The sequence below is a fragment of the Paramormyrops kingsleyae genome, chromosome 7 (genome assembly GCF_048594095.1).
Source record: "Paramormyrops kingsleyae isolate MSU_618 chromosome 7, PKINGS_0.4, whole genome shotgun sequence".
In the NCBI taxonomy this organism is placed as follows: Eukaryota; Metazoa; Chordata; class Actinopteri; order Osteoglossiformes; family Mormyridae; genus Paramormyrops; species Paramormyrops kingsleyae.
The window spans coordinates 30,549,402-30,564,860 of record NC_132803.1 but is presented as its reverse complement, the minus strand read 5'-3'; the positions used below and the strand labels follow the sequence as shown (position 1 = coordinate 30,564,860).

The window sequence follows — 15,459 nt, the reverse complement described above, 5'->3', positions numbered from 1 at the left end:
ATCAGGGGTGTGTTCTTGCTGTTCAATGCTTGCATTGACTGGGTGCTGGGCATGATCGTGGGATCCAGTGTCTGTGGGACATCTTTTGGTGAAGAAAGATTTATTGATCTTGACTTCCCTGACAATGCTGTGATCTTCACGGAGTCAATGGAGGCTCTAATTGGGGCTTTTGAGAGACTGACCGAGGAGTCTGAATGCCTGGGCTTGCAAGTGTCTTGGATAAAAACCAAGATCCAGGCCTTTAATGATCTCTTGAGCACAGCCATCAGCACTGTGTCTGTCTGCAGAGAGAATGTCAACTGCGGTTCACTTACTTGGCAGCGACATTTATATCTCTGGTGACTCTTCCTATGAAGTTAGTAGATGGATTGGGAGAGTATAGTGGGTCATGTGGTCGCTGGAAAGGGGTGGGTGGTGCTCCCGATATCTTTGTAAGAGGACGAAGGTTCAAATCTTTAGAGTCCTGGTGATCCGTGTTTTGCTGTATGGCAGCAAGACATGGATGCTATCCAATGATCTGAGACAAAAACTGGACTCTTGATACTGTGTCTCTTTGGAGAGTCCTTGGGTACCTCTGGTTTGACTTTGTGTCAAACGAGCAGTTGCCCAGGGAATCCCGAATGAGGCACATTACATGCATTGTGAGGGAACATCAGGTATAGCACTGTGGCCATGTGATGGGATTCCCTGAGGGTGACCCAGCTTGCAGGATCCTCATTGCTGAGGACCCGAGCAGTTGGACCAGGCCAAGTAACACTTGGCTGTAGCAGATAATGGGCCATTTCCAGAGGGTGGGATTAGACTTCATGTCAGCCTTGGGGTCGCCAACTGGGATCCCAAGGTGTTTTATCTTGTGGTGGGTAGGGTAACACGCTTCACCAAAGCATTCTCCTGACCTACCCCATTACACCCGGATTCAACAACAGAATACCAAGGCAGTTAAATTAGACAGCCCCTCCTTCCCTTAGGGGTGTCTGTAGAAAATCTGGCCTGAAAAATCACTTTAGTGTTTTCAGGGAACAATATCTGAAAGTGTAACATATAAACCCTGGAACCATCCCAACAGAGGATCACAGCATCTTGCCGGTAGAGATATCAACCTCTTTGGATTTCACTTCTCATTAATCGGTGTTTGACAGGCGAGACTCAAATGGTTTCCTTAAAAAGCTTTATAAGTGAGAGGAACTCAATGGTAAACTTCATTTCAGGTACAGGCAGTATACTGGACAACGAAAGTGATTACAAAGCGTTATTTACCCAAGTATAGGGTCTTCCACAGCCATCGATCTTCCACACCAGGAGCTTATTGTAGGAAACATAGGGCAGACAGGCTGCCAGCATATTGCAGGGCTCACACACATGTGCAGACACACACACACACACACATGCACTCCGGGAAATGTAGAGATCCCAGCTGACGTAACCACAAGTATAGATCTCTGGCAAAGGGAAAATATTACAAGGAACCGCTTCTTGTCTATCCATCAAAGTTCCAGATAAACAGAAAACACCTAGTAGACAGTCATTCTGACAGCTTTACCACTTGTCAAGTGGTAAACACACACTCTTGACACTTCAAGGCAGTGGAAAGGAAGCCAATTTGACACATGCCCCATTTGTGCGCCCCAAACATGGCACCTTCCATGCCTTGATATGGAGGGGGGACCTAAAACAATTACTACCCTAAAAAAAAAAAAAAAAAAAAGCAAGGAGTATGACGTGCACTCAATATCTGCTCCAACTCTGTGACCTGTGTCGCACATCTCAACCCACAACAGGGGGCGCAAGTTCCAGCACGCTCTCCTTTTGGGAAAAAAAAACACGTCACAAACGAAAAATGCGACCTTGAGTGCGGAAATGCCCCCTCGGGAGACCGATAAGGGTGAAAGAAGACAGCGGAGGCAGGGTGATGAGATTTACAGAGCATACCAGCAGCAGGGGATGTTGACATAACAGAAGAGGGAGGACAGGGGCTCCTGGTGGAAGGCTTGGCTGGTGGGGAATGGCTGGGGGAGTCTTTGAAGGGGGGAATATCAAAAGCAAGACAGAAAACGGGTCCATTAATAACTGAAAAAACAGCAGACCTACAACGCAGTGGCTTTTCTCAAAGGAAGACCGGATCTCACCCGCCGTTACAGGAACACGTGGCAGATTCGATGGGAGACCCTCAAGCTTCAACATACACTAGCATTCCTGCTTCACCAGCATACCTGCTTCAGCTGCCTCTGGCACGATTCAGTGATCCTTTCACAGTAAAACTCTCTGAAATGTTTCGCAGCATCTTAGACTTTATTAACTGAGCAGACGGATACATTTTTGAGAACGCAGGGTCAGACAGTCCCTGGAGTGATTGGGGTTTTAGGGCCTCGCTTAGGAGTCCACGGGTGAAATCACTCTGCTGACCCTGGAATTTGAACTGGCGATGTTCCGATTGCAGCGGCCTTAACCCACTGAGCCATACCCCCTTACTCTGCAAACTGAACAGGTACGAAGGGGAAACACATATCAGGCACCCAGGCTATTAGCCGCGAATACAGCCAGTTAAACAGATAGAAAAATCGAGGACAACCGCCACATGCATCACAAGTCCCCCCCCCCCCCCAAGCAGCATCCCTTTTATGCTACAGCACGTCCAGACAGCATTTGGAGTGTCCCAACCTAGATCGCATCTGGTCTGGTAACCACAAACACGTCATTATTTGTGCACAGCCAATTATCTAATGAGAATTCATCTCCGGTCACTTCGGCTGCCTCAGAAATATTAATGTTCTGTATAAATGATGTAGCAATGTATTACCACACACCCATGACGAGCGCCTTGGGGCAACTGTTGTGAAAGGCACCATATGAAAATTAATTGAATTTAATTGAATATTAATGGCAGTACTACTTTCTTTTCCCTTTTCAAGGGATAACAAATACCGGCCACCTGGACAGCATACCATAAAGCTCCCAGGAATAAACACTTAGGAGCAGATGACTGATCTGATAGACTTATGGGCTGTCAATGACGCTTCACACGTTGAATTTATGTTGTTTCTGTGTTGCTAACATGTTCACATCAACAGCATCGATGAAAGGATGCGATGGGGGAGCGACATGGATGACGCAGATTTACAGAAAGCCCTGAACGGAAGCACTAAGTGACCTTCAAGTGTAACTCGAGTGCCACAGTTTAGCTCACCTGTCCACATATCTGCGGCTGGTGTCTGGCATGTCCAGGCCCAGCGGGGCATCGTGGAATGGCGGATGTCGCAGAAGGCGGTAGCGGAGAGGCTGGCAGTCACGGCAAAGAGGGCAGTCGGGCCGGGAGGCCAGCAATGTGGCGTCGATCTCCAGGTGCTGCTCCGTGGTGAAGAACTGCACGCCGTACACCTCCTCGTGCACCGAGAGGCGCAGCGTGAGCGGCGTGTCGCAGAACACATGTGCCGGCCCCAGCGACACGTTCTGCCCGCTCACCGTCAGCAGCAGGATGTTGTGAATGGCCGGCAGCTGGCTCTCCTCAGGCGAGAAGAAGGTGACCCAGACGGTGAGAGACTCCGGCACCAGCGGGTAGGGAAACTCCAGCTGGAGCATGCAGCCCTGCAGTGGGCAGGGCGGGGGGCCCACAGTGCTGGGCTCCATGCCTGTATTGGGGCTCCATGTGTGCACACTGGGTTCGCATGCTTGCTCCACATCTGGGGGTCCTGAGGGCAAAAGGAGGGGACCCACAAACTCAAATCAGAATCCTCAGACTCCACACGGCATCCTATTCTTTGATCCATAAGGACCTGCACGGATTTGACCGTTATAAGCAGCTGCATTTCCATTTAACAAAACTATTCAGGTTAAGCAATTTTAATCAGGCACCTTCTGGGACAGCCTCAGGCGCAGTTCACAGAGCACGTCTGCGTGACGCTTTTGTTTTGTGTCGGCACAACGCAGCTGCGCTCCCGGACTCCCAACACGCGTGCAGTCTGAATAAACAAAGCGCGGCATGTGCCGGACCACCTCCGCACATAGGATGGGGAGCGGTCACCGCTGCCCTGCAGCTACATGGTCAGGACCTCATACGACATCTGCATGGTCAAATCCCCAAGGAGGATTTGCAACCAGCAGGGGGCGCCAATGAGGCGGGGTATGGGGAGGCCCGGGGTGGTCCTGGCAGAAAGGCCACGTTCCAGATGGATCTCCTCTCCTGACATGACGCACAGTGGTTGGAATCAGCCCCCCTCCCTTTTTATTTCTTGGAGCTGTAATAAACGTCACCCTCATTCCATACGAGCAGCACACATTTTTCGTGACCCCCCACCCCAGCGCAGCTCACTACAGCGAAGCCAGCTTGTAGTGGCTGTCGAGAGGCCTCTCGCAAGGGCTTCCACTTCAGGAGCGCAATTAGGCCGTGCCATATTTGGCGGCGGCGGCAGGCTCGCATTATTCAGCGTGACGTATGCATCCGTCGAGCGTTCTCGAGAAGCCGACGTCCGCTAGACACCGCGTTCTCCGCCGGTTTGCTTTCACACACTTCCAAACTGGCAGCCATGGGATCCATTCGCTAACCTCATTTCTGGGAAGCATACAAAAATCCAATGTTTAATCAGGCGAGCAGTGAAATCAGCCCCTGGGCTCAATTATCACAACACATTTATTACCGTAAGTGTGTGCGTGCGTGTGGCCAAAACAGAGGTAACCTCGAAAATTATGGATTTGAAATGCACAGTGTTTTTGATTTCTTTCCTTTCCTCTAATCTCCACCCATCTCAGTGTTTAATTTCTCACTGGGATTTCTGACTTTGCTAACACGTGCTCTTAAGTCAGGAGCATCATACAGAAAGTGAATAGCCATCATTTGAGCGTGACAGCAGTTTGCACAGGTTCCAGCTGCGCGCATCAAAGTTTTGGTTTTATTTGATGACAAAACAAGATGGTACGAGGCACATTTCGACCAACGGCAAGACTAATTACGGGAAAGTGCGAAAGGATCGATGTCCCGGGGCCTTTTGTGTGGCGCTTGCTCCTCCCTGTGCGATTGTTTATGAAAGAGGAGAATGACCGTCAAGGGTGGGATAGGGAAAATGAGTCAGCCAGCTAACCATTCCAACGTGGTGGTGAATGCTACCATTCACTCAGTGCCGTGTGACATTTACAGCGCCCAAGCTGTCTCCCAGCCTGGACTGCCGCTTCAAAAATCAAAAAAAAAAAAAAAAAACATAACACCAGGTTTACAAGTCGGCACTTGGACAGCGTGTTTCAGTTCCAAAAACAGTATATTCTGAAGGTTTTCATCTGAAATGCTCATTTCAGTCCTGCCTCTGGCTGATAAACAGACCTTCCTTCCAGACATTAGGGTTACAGTTGCATCTCAGGCCAGGGGGAAGGACGGTCAAGGTGACCGGGCCGTCTGAATTCTGGATATTGCTTCCTTAGCTGCCTATTTAATCCTGTTGGGGTATTGGCCTGTCTAGGAAGGCTCTCATTCTAGGAAAAAAGCAAAGGAGCTTTTCAAGTCAAATTTCAGCTTAATTGGCATCGTTTGCCGGCGTTCGTCTGGCTCTCTCTCCGACCTCCTGGCACCCCATGGGAATTGGGGTCTGAGATTTGCAGTCTGTGCTGAAGATGGATGTATAAGGTCTGAAGGACTTGCAGAGGCATGTAGAGAATGGCAAGGACATGCTTTGACCTGCATTCTGCCAGCATGGAGGCAGGTACCTTCGTGACGCTGCCCTTGCATTCATCGCATTGACATTTTTACCCATTTACATTTGATCCGTTTTAATAATTTAGGTCACGTACATATATCCTTACAAATGGTCAGGCCTCGCGGAAGGAGGGATGGAGAACAGCTGGCTCACTGTAAACCACTCTACACAAGATCTACCCGTCTGTCCACTTCCGATACCAGCTCCAATAAAAAGCCCATCCTGGAAAGCAAGGCAAAATACACACCCTGGACAGGGCACCGATCCATCACGGGACACGCACACACTGAAGGCAACTTACGGTCACCAACTCACCAGAAGAGTGTAGTCTTTCAACTGAGGGAGGAAATGAACAAATGTCATCTTCTGAGGTATCGTGACAGCATATGAAGACAAAAGCGCTATTTGAAACTGAATTATGGATTCTGTGCCCGTCCCTTATCATAAGTGTCCAGGCTGCTTCTCTGTCCCATCACAGACACTTTCGTGATGGTCTAATCAGCAGATGTCAGAGAGGAACCTGGAGCTGTGAAACCAAACCACAAACTGCCTTTCATCTACATACTCTGAAGGACGCTTCTGGCCGCTATCGTGCAGTTGAATAAAAACCATAAAGCATCCATAAAATTCACTGAAATGCATCCTGCAAGCAAAGCACCGTCCACCTGAGCCACCTGTCTGAGTCAACAGCGGCTATCTCCTTCTTACACAGGGACTTGTTTAGGGGACAGTTTAGGGCTTGGGTGAGCGATGTTCAGAATCACTTTGGCACGAGTCGAGGAACCTCGACCGAGGAATAGGCATTCTCGTAGGATGGCAGCGGACAAACAAGGCTAGGCATCGGGGACTGGAGAGAATGCGTGAGGGGGGAGGAAACCAGCAGCTATGTTTGTCCATTCCTCCTCCACGTGCTCCAGATTTCCTCACTTGGGAGGCCGTGGCATTTGCGTCAGAAATATTCCACGGCCGCTTTTTTTTTTTTTTCCCCCCTGCTGCATAATCTGGCTGCAACCAATCAAGTTCTCGAATGAAATGCCCTGCTTTTTCCACGCAGGGGGCTGGGGTGGGGGCGCGGGGGGCAGGAAGAGGCGCGTGCGTGGTCTGGCCATGTTTCAGAATGCCAGAAGGAATACCTGTATTGTCCCAAGAAAATCGGACTGTCATATTCTGGGCAACATTTGATCCGGGTGAGGTTTCTCCTGACAAGCTTACAGGAAATCAGCAACAAGAACAACAAGCAACAAAACAAACAAAAACCAGAAAAAAAGGCTTAGCACATTGCTATATTTGGAGAGGCCGAAGATCATTATGACAGCTTGGAACGGCGAGGCCCTCAGCCAAGAACGGCCCCACACGGGGATCCTCAACGCTCCATGCTACTGGAGACCTCACATGAGAGGCCAGAGGGGGCGGGGGGGTGTGGAATGGGGTGGTGGGGATGGGCAAAATGACAGGTCTGGAAAAACAGCTCAGCACAAGCAATCAAGGGCTGCAACAGAGCCCATGGCTCAGTGTCAATTCTCTGGAGCAGTGGTTTTGTGGCTAAATGGCCTTAGCATCAGTTGCATGGCAGTGGTCCAGATGGTAAGGTAGCCTGCTCAGCTAGTGCAACTGTTGCTTAAGGTAGCAGGTCGAGTTAGGACAGTTTTCACAGCGTTCACACCTTTGAAAAAACTGCAGAGACAAATAATTTTGAAGAGCTTTGGATTCTCTGGTCATGAGCATGGTTGTTTTTTTTAGTTTTAAAATCGCCACCACAATGGGGGTAAAACGTGTCATGAATATATCATTATAAAGGTGGCGTGTTCCCTTTTCGACAGACAAGCGGGCTGGTGTTTAATCCCCCAAAGGAATGGCAGTCTCCTGAATGCCTGGCTCTCGTTGGTGAAGAGGGACACAGACTTCAGCCTGGGTTGTTTCCGTTCAGGCAAACTAAGCAGTCACTTGTGCGTGTTTGACAAAGCCTTGTAATAGCTGCTGTTATGTGTTTTATTTCCAGTAAGAACTGCCCCTCCCTCCAGGATCACATTCTCCAGGAGCTGCTGAGACTCCTGGAGCGCATGCACAGGCCAGTCAAGGCCAAGGCTTTTTGCCTTGTACTCTAAAGTCTTAATTGCCCAACTGAACCAATACGGATTCAGGCTGGAGTCACTCAACAAGGATTTGTTTGGAGGACCATACAAACTAAAGGGCAATTTATTAATCACTCGGGGGGACAGCTGGGCACAAGTTTCGAGGCACACCTATCACTCACAAACCACAAGCACTTGGTCACTCGACCGTACACAGGAAGAGCACTTGGAAACGTTGTAGTGTCCTGGTGCTCACAGGGCTACAGGAGGTGTAGCGGGCTGAGGCTGCGTTTACAGCAATTTGCCGTGTCCACCTGGAGTCTGCTCACAGAGTGCAGCGGGATACTGTCCAAACACTGGGCTGAATGCTAATCAGATGGTAATTTAAGCACCTGCAGGGGTGTATATTGGTGGGGGGTCAGAGCACACAAGGCCAAGCTCACATGGAATTCGAGTCCCCCTGCTCGCCGGCGCAACACTAAGCTAACATTTCATATCAGCCACCCCCAAGCAGACACAGCAGGATGCAGTCCTAAGCATGGACACATGCCTCTGCATCTGGTCGCAATACAGCACTGAAAACTGTCTGCGTTAGTACTGCATAAGCCAGTACATTTCGGTTGGCAACTGGGCAAAGCATGAACGGGGGGGAATTCCAGGTAGGAGACCCATTCCACAGATTCCCCAGCTCACTCCCCTCCTCCCACATCCATGTGCCGCTTCCATTCAGCTGTGAGATCCCATCCTGGGAAAGATCAGAAGTTGCGGCCTCATTCGCACGGCACGCTTGGGTCATTTCCATATGCTTCCCCGCATGCCTAAGCTTCTTTCGTTTCTTTTTTCTTCCTCCACCCCCTCCCCATCCCACTCCCGCGCGGTTTTGCACTCTCACCAGAGCTCTCCAGACCACGCCGATGAAGATTTATGGGAGGGTGCCCCATCCTACCAAGACAATGCGTCGGTCTGAGAGGGAAGCGAGGATACAAGTTGTGGAAACCCCAGGTGCCCCGGCTTGGACCGCAGTCTGTCACTTTCCCTTCCCCCAGCCCCCCAGCCCCCCAGCCCCAACAGTCATGCTTGAAAGATGGCAGTGGTGGTGACTGCAGACCTGAAGGAGCAGTGAAGTAAGCTGAGGGGAAATGTTTCAAAGCTGGAGGGAGCAGAGACAGTTTCCATGCGCAGCAGCTACTTGCCCGGACATGCCTCTTAGGCAGGACTGCAGTGGCTGCTCAGCCCGCCAGACTTGGAGAGATAAAACCAGACCTGCTGCCACACTGTCTAGCGTCTCGACCCCGAATACCCCTGGGGTAACTGAGTTTGCCTCCGGTGGTGAGCTTTCAAGTCAGCCACATTGAGCAGCTTGCCAGGCTCCAAGGTTACAGACCAGCACACTATGTTCTCAGAAACGTCTGCTCCACCGTGGCAAAAATCACCCCTTCGTGTAAGTGTCCAGAGTGTCTCGAGAATAATGCGTTTCAGTGCTATCATCTGATAGCGTGCAGTATGCAATTAAAGAGCTTAAAACAAGTGAACTGACAGGACCACCGGGGTTAATAACAGGTGCTTCTCAATGGCGACTGATCACTAGCTCCAGGGCCCATAAGTGCCTTAGCTAATGAAACCCAGCTGACCCTGATTAGCTTGTTGTCCTCATTAGGGTTTAAATATGGTCAGCTGGGTGGATTTGTGAGACCACTGGGAGTATACGTCAGTCACAATAAGGTGTCATAAAGGGGCTGGTGATATTTTTTTTGTTTTGCTCCATTTGATGTGTTTTATTGCTCATTTAGCTTATGTATACGATTGTTTGTTTTGTCTATTAATGAGCATTGTCCTCTTTTATTAATTTTATTTCAAGATTTTATTTGTTTGAACCCCACGGTCTGTCAGACACAAAACTGAGTTGACCTCGAACATTTGCCTAATAAAATCAGAATCCTTTTCCGACACCCCCCCCACACACACACACAAAGGTCACGCCAAGGTTAAAAAACAAAAAAAAAAAAACACGATTTGTGAGGAGGACGTTATGCATTTCCAGGCGGTGGGGTTTTTCTGTGTCTCACTGCTACAGCAAAGCCAGGCTGGCAAACACGACTGCGCCAAACACACACAATTTAGTGTCAGCCCCACAGGGAGTCCCCCCCCCCGCCCCCCAACCCCCACCCCTTGACAGGCTGTAGCGCTCGTGTACTGGGGCAATTCTTTTTTTCTCCCTGTTCTGTAGGTTTGATTTATCCCGAGCAGAACAAAAATGCCAGTGGATTCCAAACATATAAAACAAATGCGTCTTCATTCGTGTGGGGGAGGGGTGACCATATACCCTCAGTTACTATAAATGTCCTGGGGAAGAATCGTCCTTTTGGCGATAACAGCGAATTCCACCTGCCACTTTGATATATAAGTGCCTCATGTACATGTAGTAATTATTAATACAGACTTGTTGGATCAGTACTGCTGAGAATATGCAGAAGACATAAAGCCCACCTCTTGCATACCGCTATCTTGTTCTCTTGTTCTGTGGAAGAGGCAGCCAGGGAAAACATCCTATTTTAAGAAACCCACTGATTCATTTTCTAAGATTGTGAGGTTTTTTTTTCTGTTCCTTACAGTCCGAGTAAAAGCAACACTCCGACAGGGGCAAGTTAGATCACAGAGCCCGTGTTTGTTTGATCAGCATCAAGATAAGCAAGAACTTTCTTTTGAAGAAAGCCCCCCCACACACACACACACTCACCCACCCCTGGATTCATGAATGCTGAACATCAACAAAAAGATCAAGGGTGAATGACTGGGTGGTTCTGAGGTCCGATCGGACTAAGCGAGTCAAGTGAATGGAGTCACTTAGATATGGTCTGTTAAGGACAGATGCATCAGTGATGGCAGAGGTGGAACCAACTAGTTTATACTCAACTGGCTGGTTGCAACAAAACCTTAGTCTGGATTTGTACTTTCTGAACCTGAACTTTCCACCTCTGAGTGATGGCAAGAGTAATTATGTGTCACAGATGTCATGTGCCGCTTGCCAAGTCAACTGGAGAAGGTTGAGTGGCGTGCAGTGACGGGAGGAAGGAGTGGCGTACAGTGACGGGAGGAAGGAGTGGCGTACAGTGACGGGAGGAAGGAGTGGCGTACAGTGACGGGAGGAAGGAGTGGCGTACAGTGACGGGAGGAAGGAGTGGCGTTTTCACGTGTCAGTGACAGGCGGAAGACGCCGGTACGGGACTCTCAGAAGCCTGAGGTCAGGATGACTCAGCACTGCAGTCTTACCCTCAGCCTCCCGGGGACTCCAGTGTCCAGAGGGGGAGCACGGGCGGGGTGACGACGAGTTGGAGGCGTACTGGATGAGGATCCTCCCCTCTGTGCATTTGTCACATACTGATCCCACATCTCTAGGAAACCAACAGGCAGCAACAGGAACCAACTTAGATACATTTAACACTGAAAACTACGGGCATCAGTTATATAGCTACAGGCTACATGCAAAATTGACTTCAGTTGTTGCATTTTGCCTGTCCAAATCATGGTTTATTTGTATGTATAAAAATGTAAGTATGCATACATGCACATATATGTGTGCTTTTGTGATTTTTGCCGTTCTCGCTCTCTCCACTTCACAATTTGCTGATATCTGCGTTTTTGAAGAACGTTTAAGGCAGTTCTGTGGTCAGATGGGTTGGTTAGAGGGCAACTGAACACCATGCCAAGACAAGGTCACTGTGTCTTTCGCCAAGTAGCTACCCCACAGCCACCCTCCCCCCCCCCAACAAAAAAGGCAAGAGAAAAGAAAACAGCTGCTTGTTTTCACCTGTTGTAGAAGTCACCGGTGATGGGAGGGAACCACTCCAGTGTGATGGAATCCTGGTCCTGCCCCACTACCTGGGGGGGCATGGGAATGAGGGGCGGCTTGCTGGCAGGCTGCCAGGCCTGATAGACCAGGTCCAGGTAGCAGTGCATCCTTGCCACCTGGTTCCGCGTGAAGGAGTCTGTGCAGTCATCATCTGTGGGCCAAAGGTAAAAGGTGAAAATTCCCAGGGACTGGGCTCTCAAACATCAACAGAAAACAGTGAGTGCATTAGCACTCATTAACCATAACAGATCCAGCCATCTCCCATACAAAGGCATATTTTAGTCGCTGAAGTATGGGTTAAGTATACCTCTCATGGCTGTAATTCAGAAGAGATGTCTCTCCACAGTGAGTTGTAAGACACTGTATAAGATATACACAGAGACATATTCAGGGGCTGGACCAAAGGAGCACTGGCCCCAGCTGAAAGCTGATTGGCCATTGGAGAGCCCCATCCCCTATCACTCACTGATTCAAAACACCTAATGCTAATGATTAGGGTGGCCCATCTGTATGAATTATGGCCCCAGACATGCAATTACACAACTACAAAATAACCTTATAATATGGTGAACTAAAAAAATAGCACACAGACAAGAACTCCAAAAATGACAGTGACAATTAGTAGACTAAACGTTTATGTATAAATGTTACAGGGACTGGTGGCAAACATACGAATCAATAAATCTGACCTGATAGATGTAATCAGGAGACCATTAAGGAATTCAAGGGCTAAATTCAAGGATGGAGTGAATGACATACTTTCGGACACAAACAGGTGTGAAGTAAAAGGATAAAGGGAAAGAACGAAAGGCAGAGCAGGGCCCAGACACGCACGCACACACACAGACACACACACACACGCACATGTTGGGTAAACATATCCTTATGGGGACCACTCATTCATTTCAATGGGAAAAATGCTAATGCTAACTATGACAACCTTAACCCCCACCCTGCCCTAACCATAACCATAAGTAACCAAACAAAATACAAGAGTTTTTGCATTTTTAGTTTTTTCATAGTAGTCACCGATTTTTATAAAATAGAGTTTTCCCTTATGGGGACCAGGAAACCGGTCCCCATAAGGGGAAAAAAAGATATTTATCACATTATGGGGACATTGTGTCCCCATAAGGATAGGTAAACCCGCTCGCACACACACACGCGCACACACACACACACACACACACTTCATCCTTGGAACGACCTTTCTCGGCTGGTGGGGGCAGGAGGTGAAATCCCATGAGAATATCAGAGACACCTGCTTATCTTTCGGCGGAACACCCCGTGCCTGTCACAGCCCACGTCTCCCACGATAGCTTTCCATGACGAATGCTCGGGTAGGTGCAAGGGGATATGCAGGGCTGTAAGTCAAGCTGAATGTGTGTGTGTGTTCGTGTTTGCGCATGTGTGTGTGTGTGTGTGTTCGTGTTTGCGCATGTGTGTGTGTGTGTTTGTTTGCGCATGTGTGCGTGTGTGTTTGTTTGTGCATGTGTGCGTGTGTGTGTGTTCGTGTTTGCGCATGTGTGCGTGTGTGTGTGTGCGTGTGTGTATGTGTGTGCGTGTGCATGTGCCTCAGCACCTTTCATTACAGCAGACCCAAAATGGGTCACGAGTTGTCCTTGTGAGTCCTTGCGAATCCCGGTCATGAGGTGAAATTTACATATAAATAAAATTACACATCCACATAAACATCCAAAACGTTCATAAATAAATTAAACAGTTGTAAATGGCTATAAATAAATATATGACTACTGTGGGACTGACACATGCGTACAAATTGCAGTACTTGCAATTTTTAAAATGCATGAAGAATTTAAGCTTGCAATTTATCTTCACGGCAAGTTCCCAAAAAATAGAAGAAAAAAAAAAGACCTAAAAAAATGATCTTGTTAAATAGAAAATGGGCACCAGGCCACCTGTCACAGAATAACTCAAGTGTAATATCAACGGCCGTTAAGTAATTTCTGCTTAATTACACTGGCGGATAATGGCTTAAAGAGAAGTGTTTCCGAATACCAGGTTAAGAGAAACTAATCCCCAACCGGTAGAAATCACTGGCTCATCTTATTGACATTCCATCCTCTCTAGTCAAAGGTCTGTGCTGCCTTTCTGTCACTCAGGGCAAATTTCCCACAGTGTAAACAACCCATACACAGCAAAAGGGCGTCCATACTAATGGCTGTAACAAAAAAATGCATACAATAAATCACAATTCTAAAAGTAGCACCACCACCCGCTAACCTAAGTGTTGAGGATTCAAATCTCCTGTTACAGTTCGGCTGATGACACAGACAGCTACAGCCAAGACTCTATTGTCATTATTAAAGCGTTTGTTTAGCAAACACGTTAATCCCGAAGGACCCTCACATGTTGCAAGATACACGTTTTTGGATGTTTGCGGAAGCATTAGGAACTCTAGCTGGAGGGCTATTTTTGGGATGCGCACGCTTCTTGAGACGCCAAGGTCAAAGGTGATCCTGGTATGCTTCCCACGAGGCCAAGCTCCCTCACCTGTGTAGCTCATGTAGTTGTGGAAGGGAGTGTGGGAGAAGTGGCGACGGCCGCAGGTGTCGTTGCCTGGCTCGGGGTCCCAGCAGTGCTTGTACTTGGGCGTGGGGTTGGTATCAGCACACAGGTCACCCGTCTCCAGAGAGGCCTCCGTCTCCAGACAGGCATCGTTGCAGGACTCTACCTCGGAGACGCCGCGGAAGACGTGGTAGAGGCCCAGGCTATGGCCGATCTCGTGGATCATGGTGTGGGTGTGGCCAAAGGTGCCGTAGAAGGAGGGATTCAGCACGATCCCACCTACAGAGGGCGGGGCATCATGATGAAACCGTGGTCCTTGCAACCACGGACATGCACACAGACTGACCTTCCTGGACATGTCTCGATAGGGCAAGCAAAATTAAGATTTAACAAAAACTGAAAATATTGGTCCCCAGAAGAAGACAGAAGTAGTGAAAGTTTTACTTCTCTGGACTCATGGAGTTTCCAGGAACTAAACATAAGCATCTTTGAATAAAAAAGAACCAAAATACTGGCTCCAAGGGCCGAAATACAATACTATACAATGCTGAGCAGAAGCAGCCACTTGATTCATTTATGACTCGGCCTGGACCAGAATTTCAGGTCCGGTTCGGCAGCATACACTGGTGCAGCATGTTGCCACGGCCACCACATAACGAAACACCCTGAGATCCCGGGGTCCGACGCCCCTGCCTGACACACGGTCCAGCCCATCCCTGGAAAGGCGCATCTATCTGCTGCAGCCAGAGATTAAGTGGGCGTCCCCTTGGTCTGCTCGGCTGCTGAGTTCCCCCGATCGCATGGCTGTAGTGCCATAACTGACGCTCCCTTCCAATGCAGGTAATGTGCCTCATTCAGGACTCCCTGAGCAACACAAAGGGCACTTTTCCACCGCACAAAGTATGGTATTTTCGGTACGGTACTTTCGGTACTTTTGCTTTTCCATTGACTTCCGGTCGAGTACCAGTACCGAAAGTTCCAGTACCAAAAGTGACAAACCAGCTGGGGTACTTCTTTGGTACTTCGGTACTTTGGGGTGGGACTTGCAAAAGTATTTGCTGTCCATTGCTTATGCAAATAGACTGCTGCTGAAACACAAAATACAACCGCCATCTTTTGAAACACACAGCAAACAGCGAGAAACAAAATAAAAAGCAGTAGAAACAGAAATATAAATAAGTAAAATGGACGGATGGACAAATGGTCAGATGAACAGATCCAGCGGGATTTGGATGGCACGACTCAAAATTAAAAAGTTTTTGCCGTTCCGGACAATTCAGTTTCCCTATGTTTCCCCTGTTGTGCGCTAATTTGTACACGGTTTCGCTGT

General features: G+C 48.7%; 1 protein-coding gene across 3 annotated transcripts in view; it reads right to left on the bottom strand.

The window, feature by feature from the left end:
• LOC111843478 (pappalysin-1-like) overlaps positions 1 to 15,459 on the bottom strand; it is a 94,112-nt gene that overhangs the window by 56,316 nt on the left and 22,337 nt on the right. For all 3 annotated transcript variants that reach the window (XM_023811116.2, XM_023811117.2, XM_023811118.2), the window contains exons 4-7: positions 14,115 to 14,408; positions 11,559 to 11,751; positions 11,021 to 11,142; positions 3,185 to 3,686 (exon numbers count right to left, since the gene is read on the bottom strand). In XM_023811116.2, coding sequence (XP_023666884.1) covers positions 3,185 to 3,686; positions 11,021 to 11,142; positions 11,559 to 11,751; positions 14,115 to 14,408 — 1,111 coding nt within the window. The remainder of the gene's footprint in view (positions 1 to 3,184; positions 3,687 to 11,020; positions 11,143 to 11,558; positions 11,752 to 14,114; positions 14,409 to 15,459) is intronic.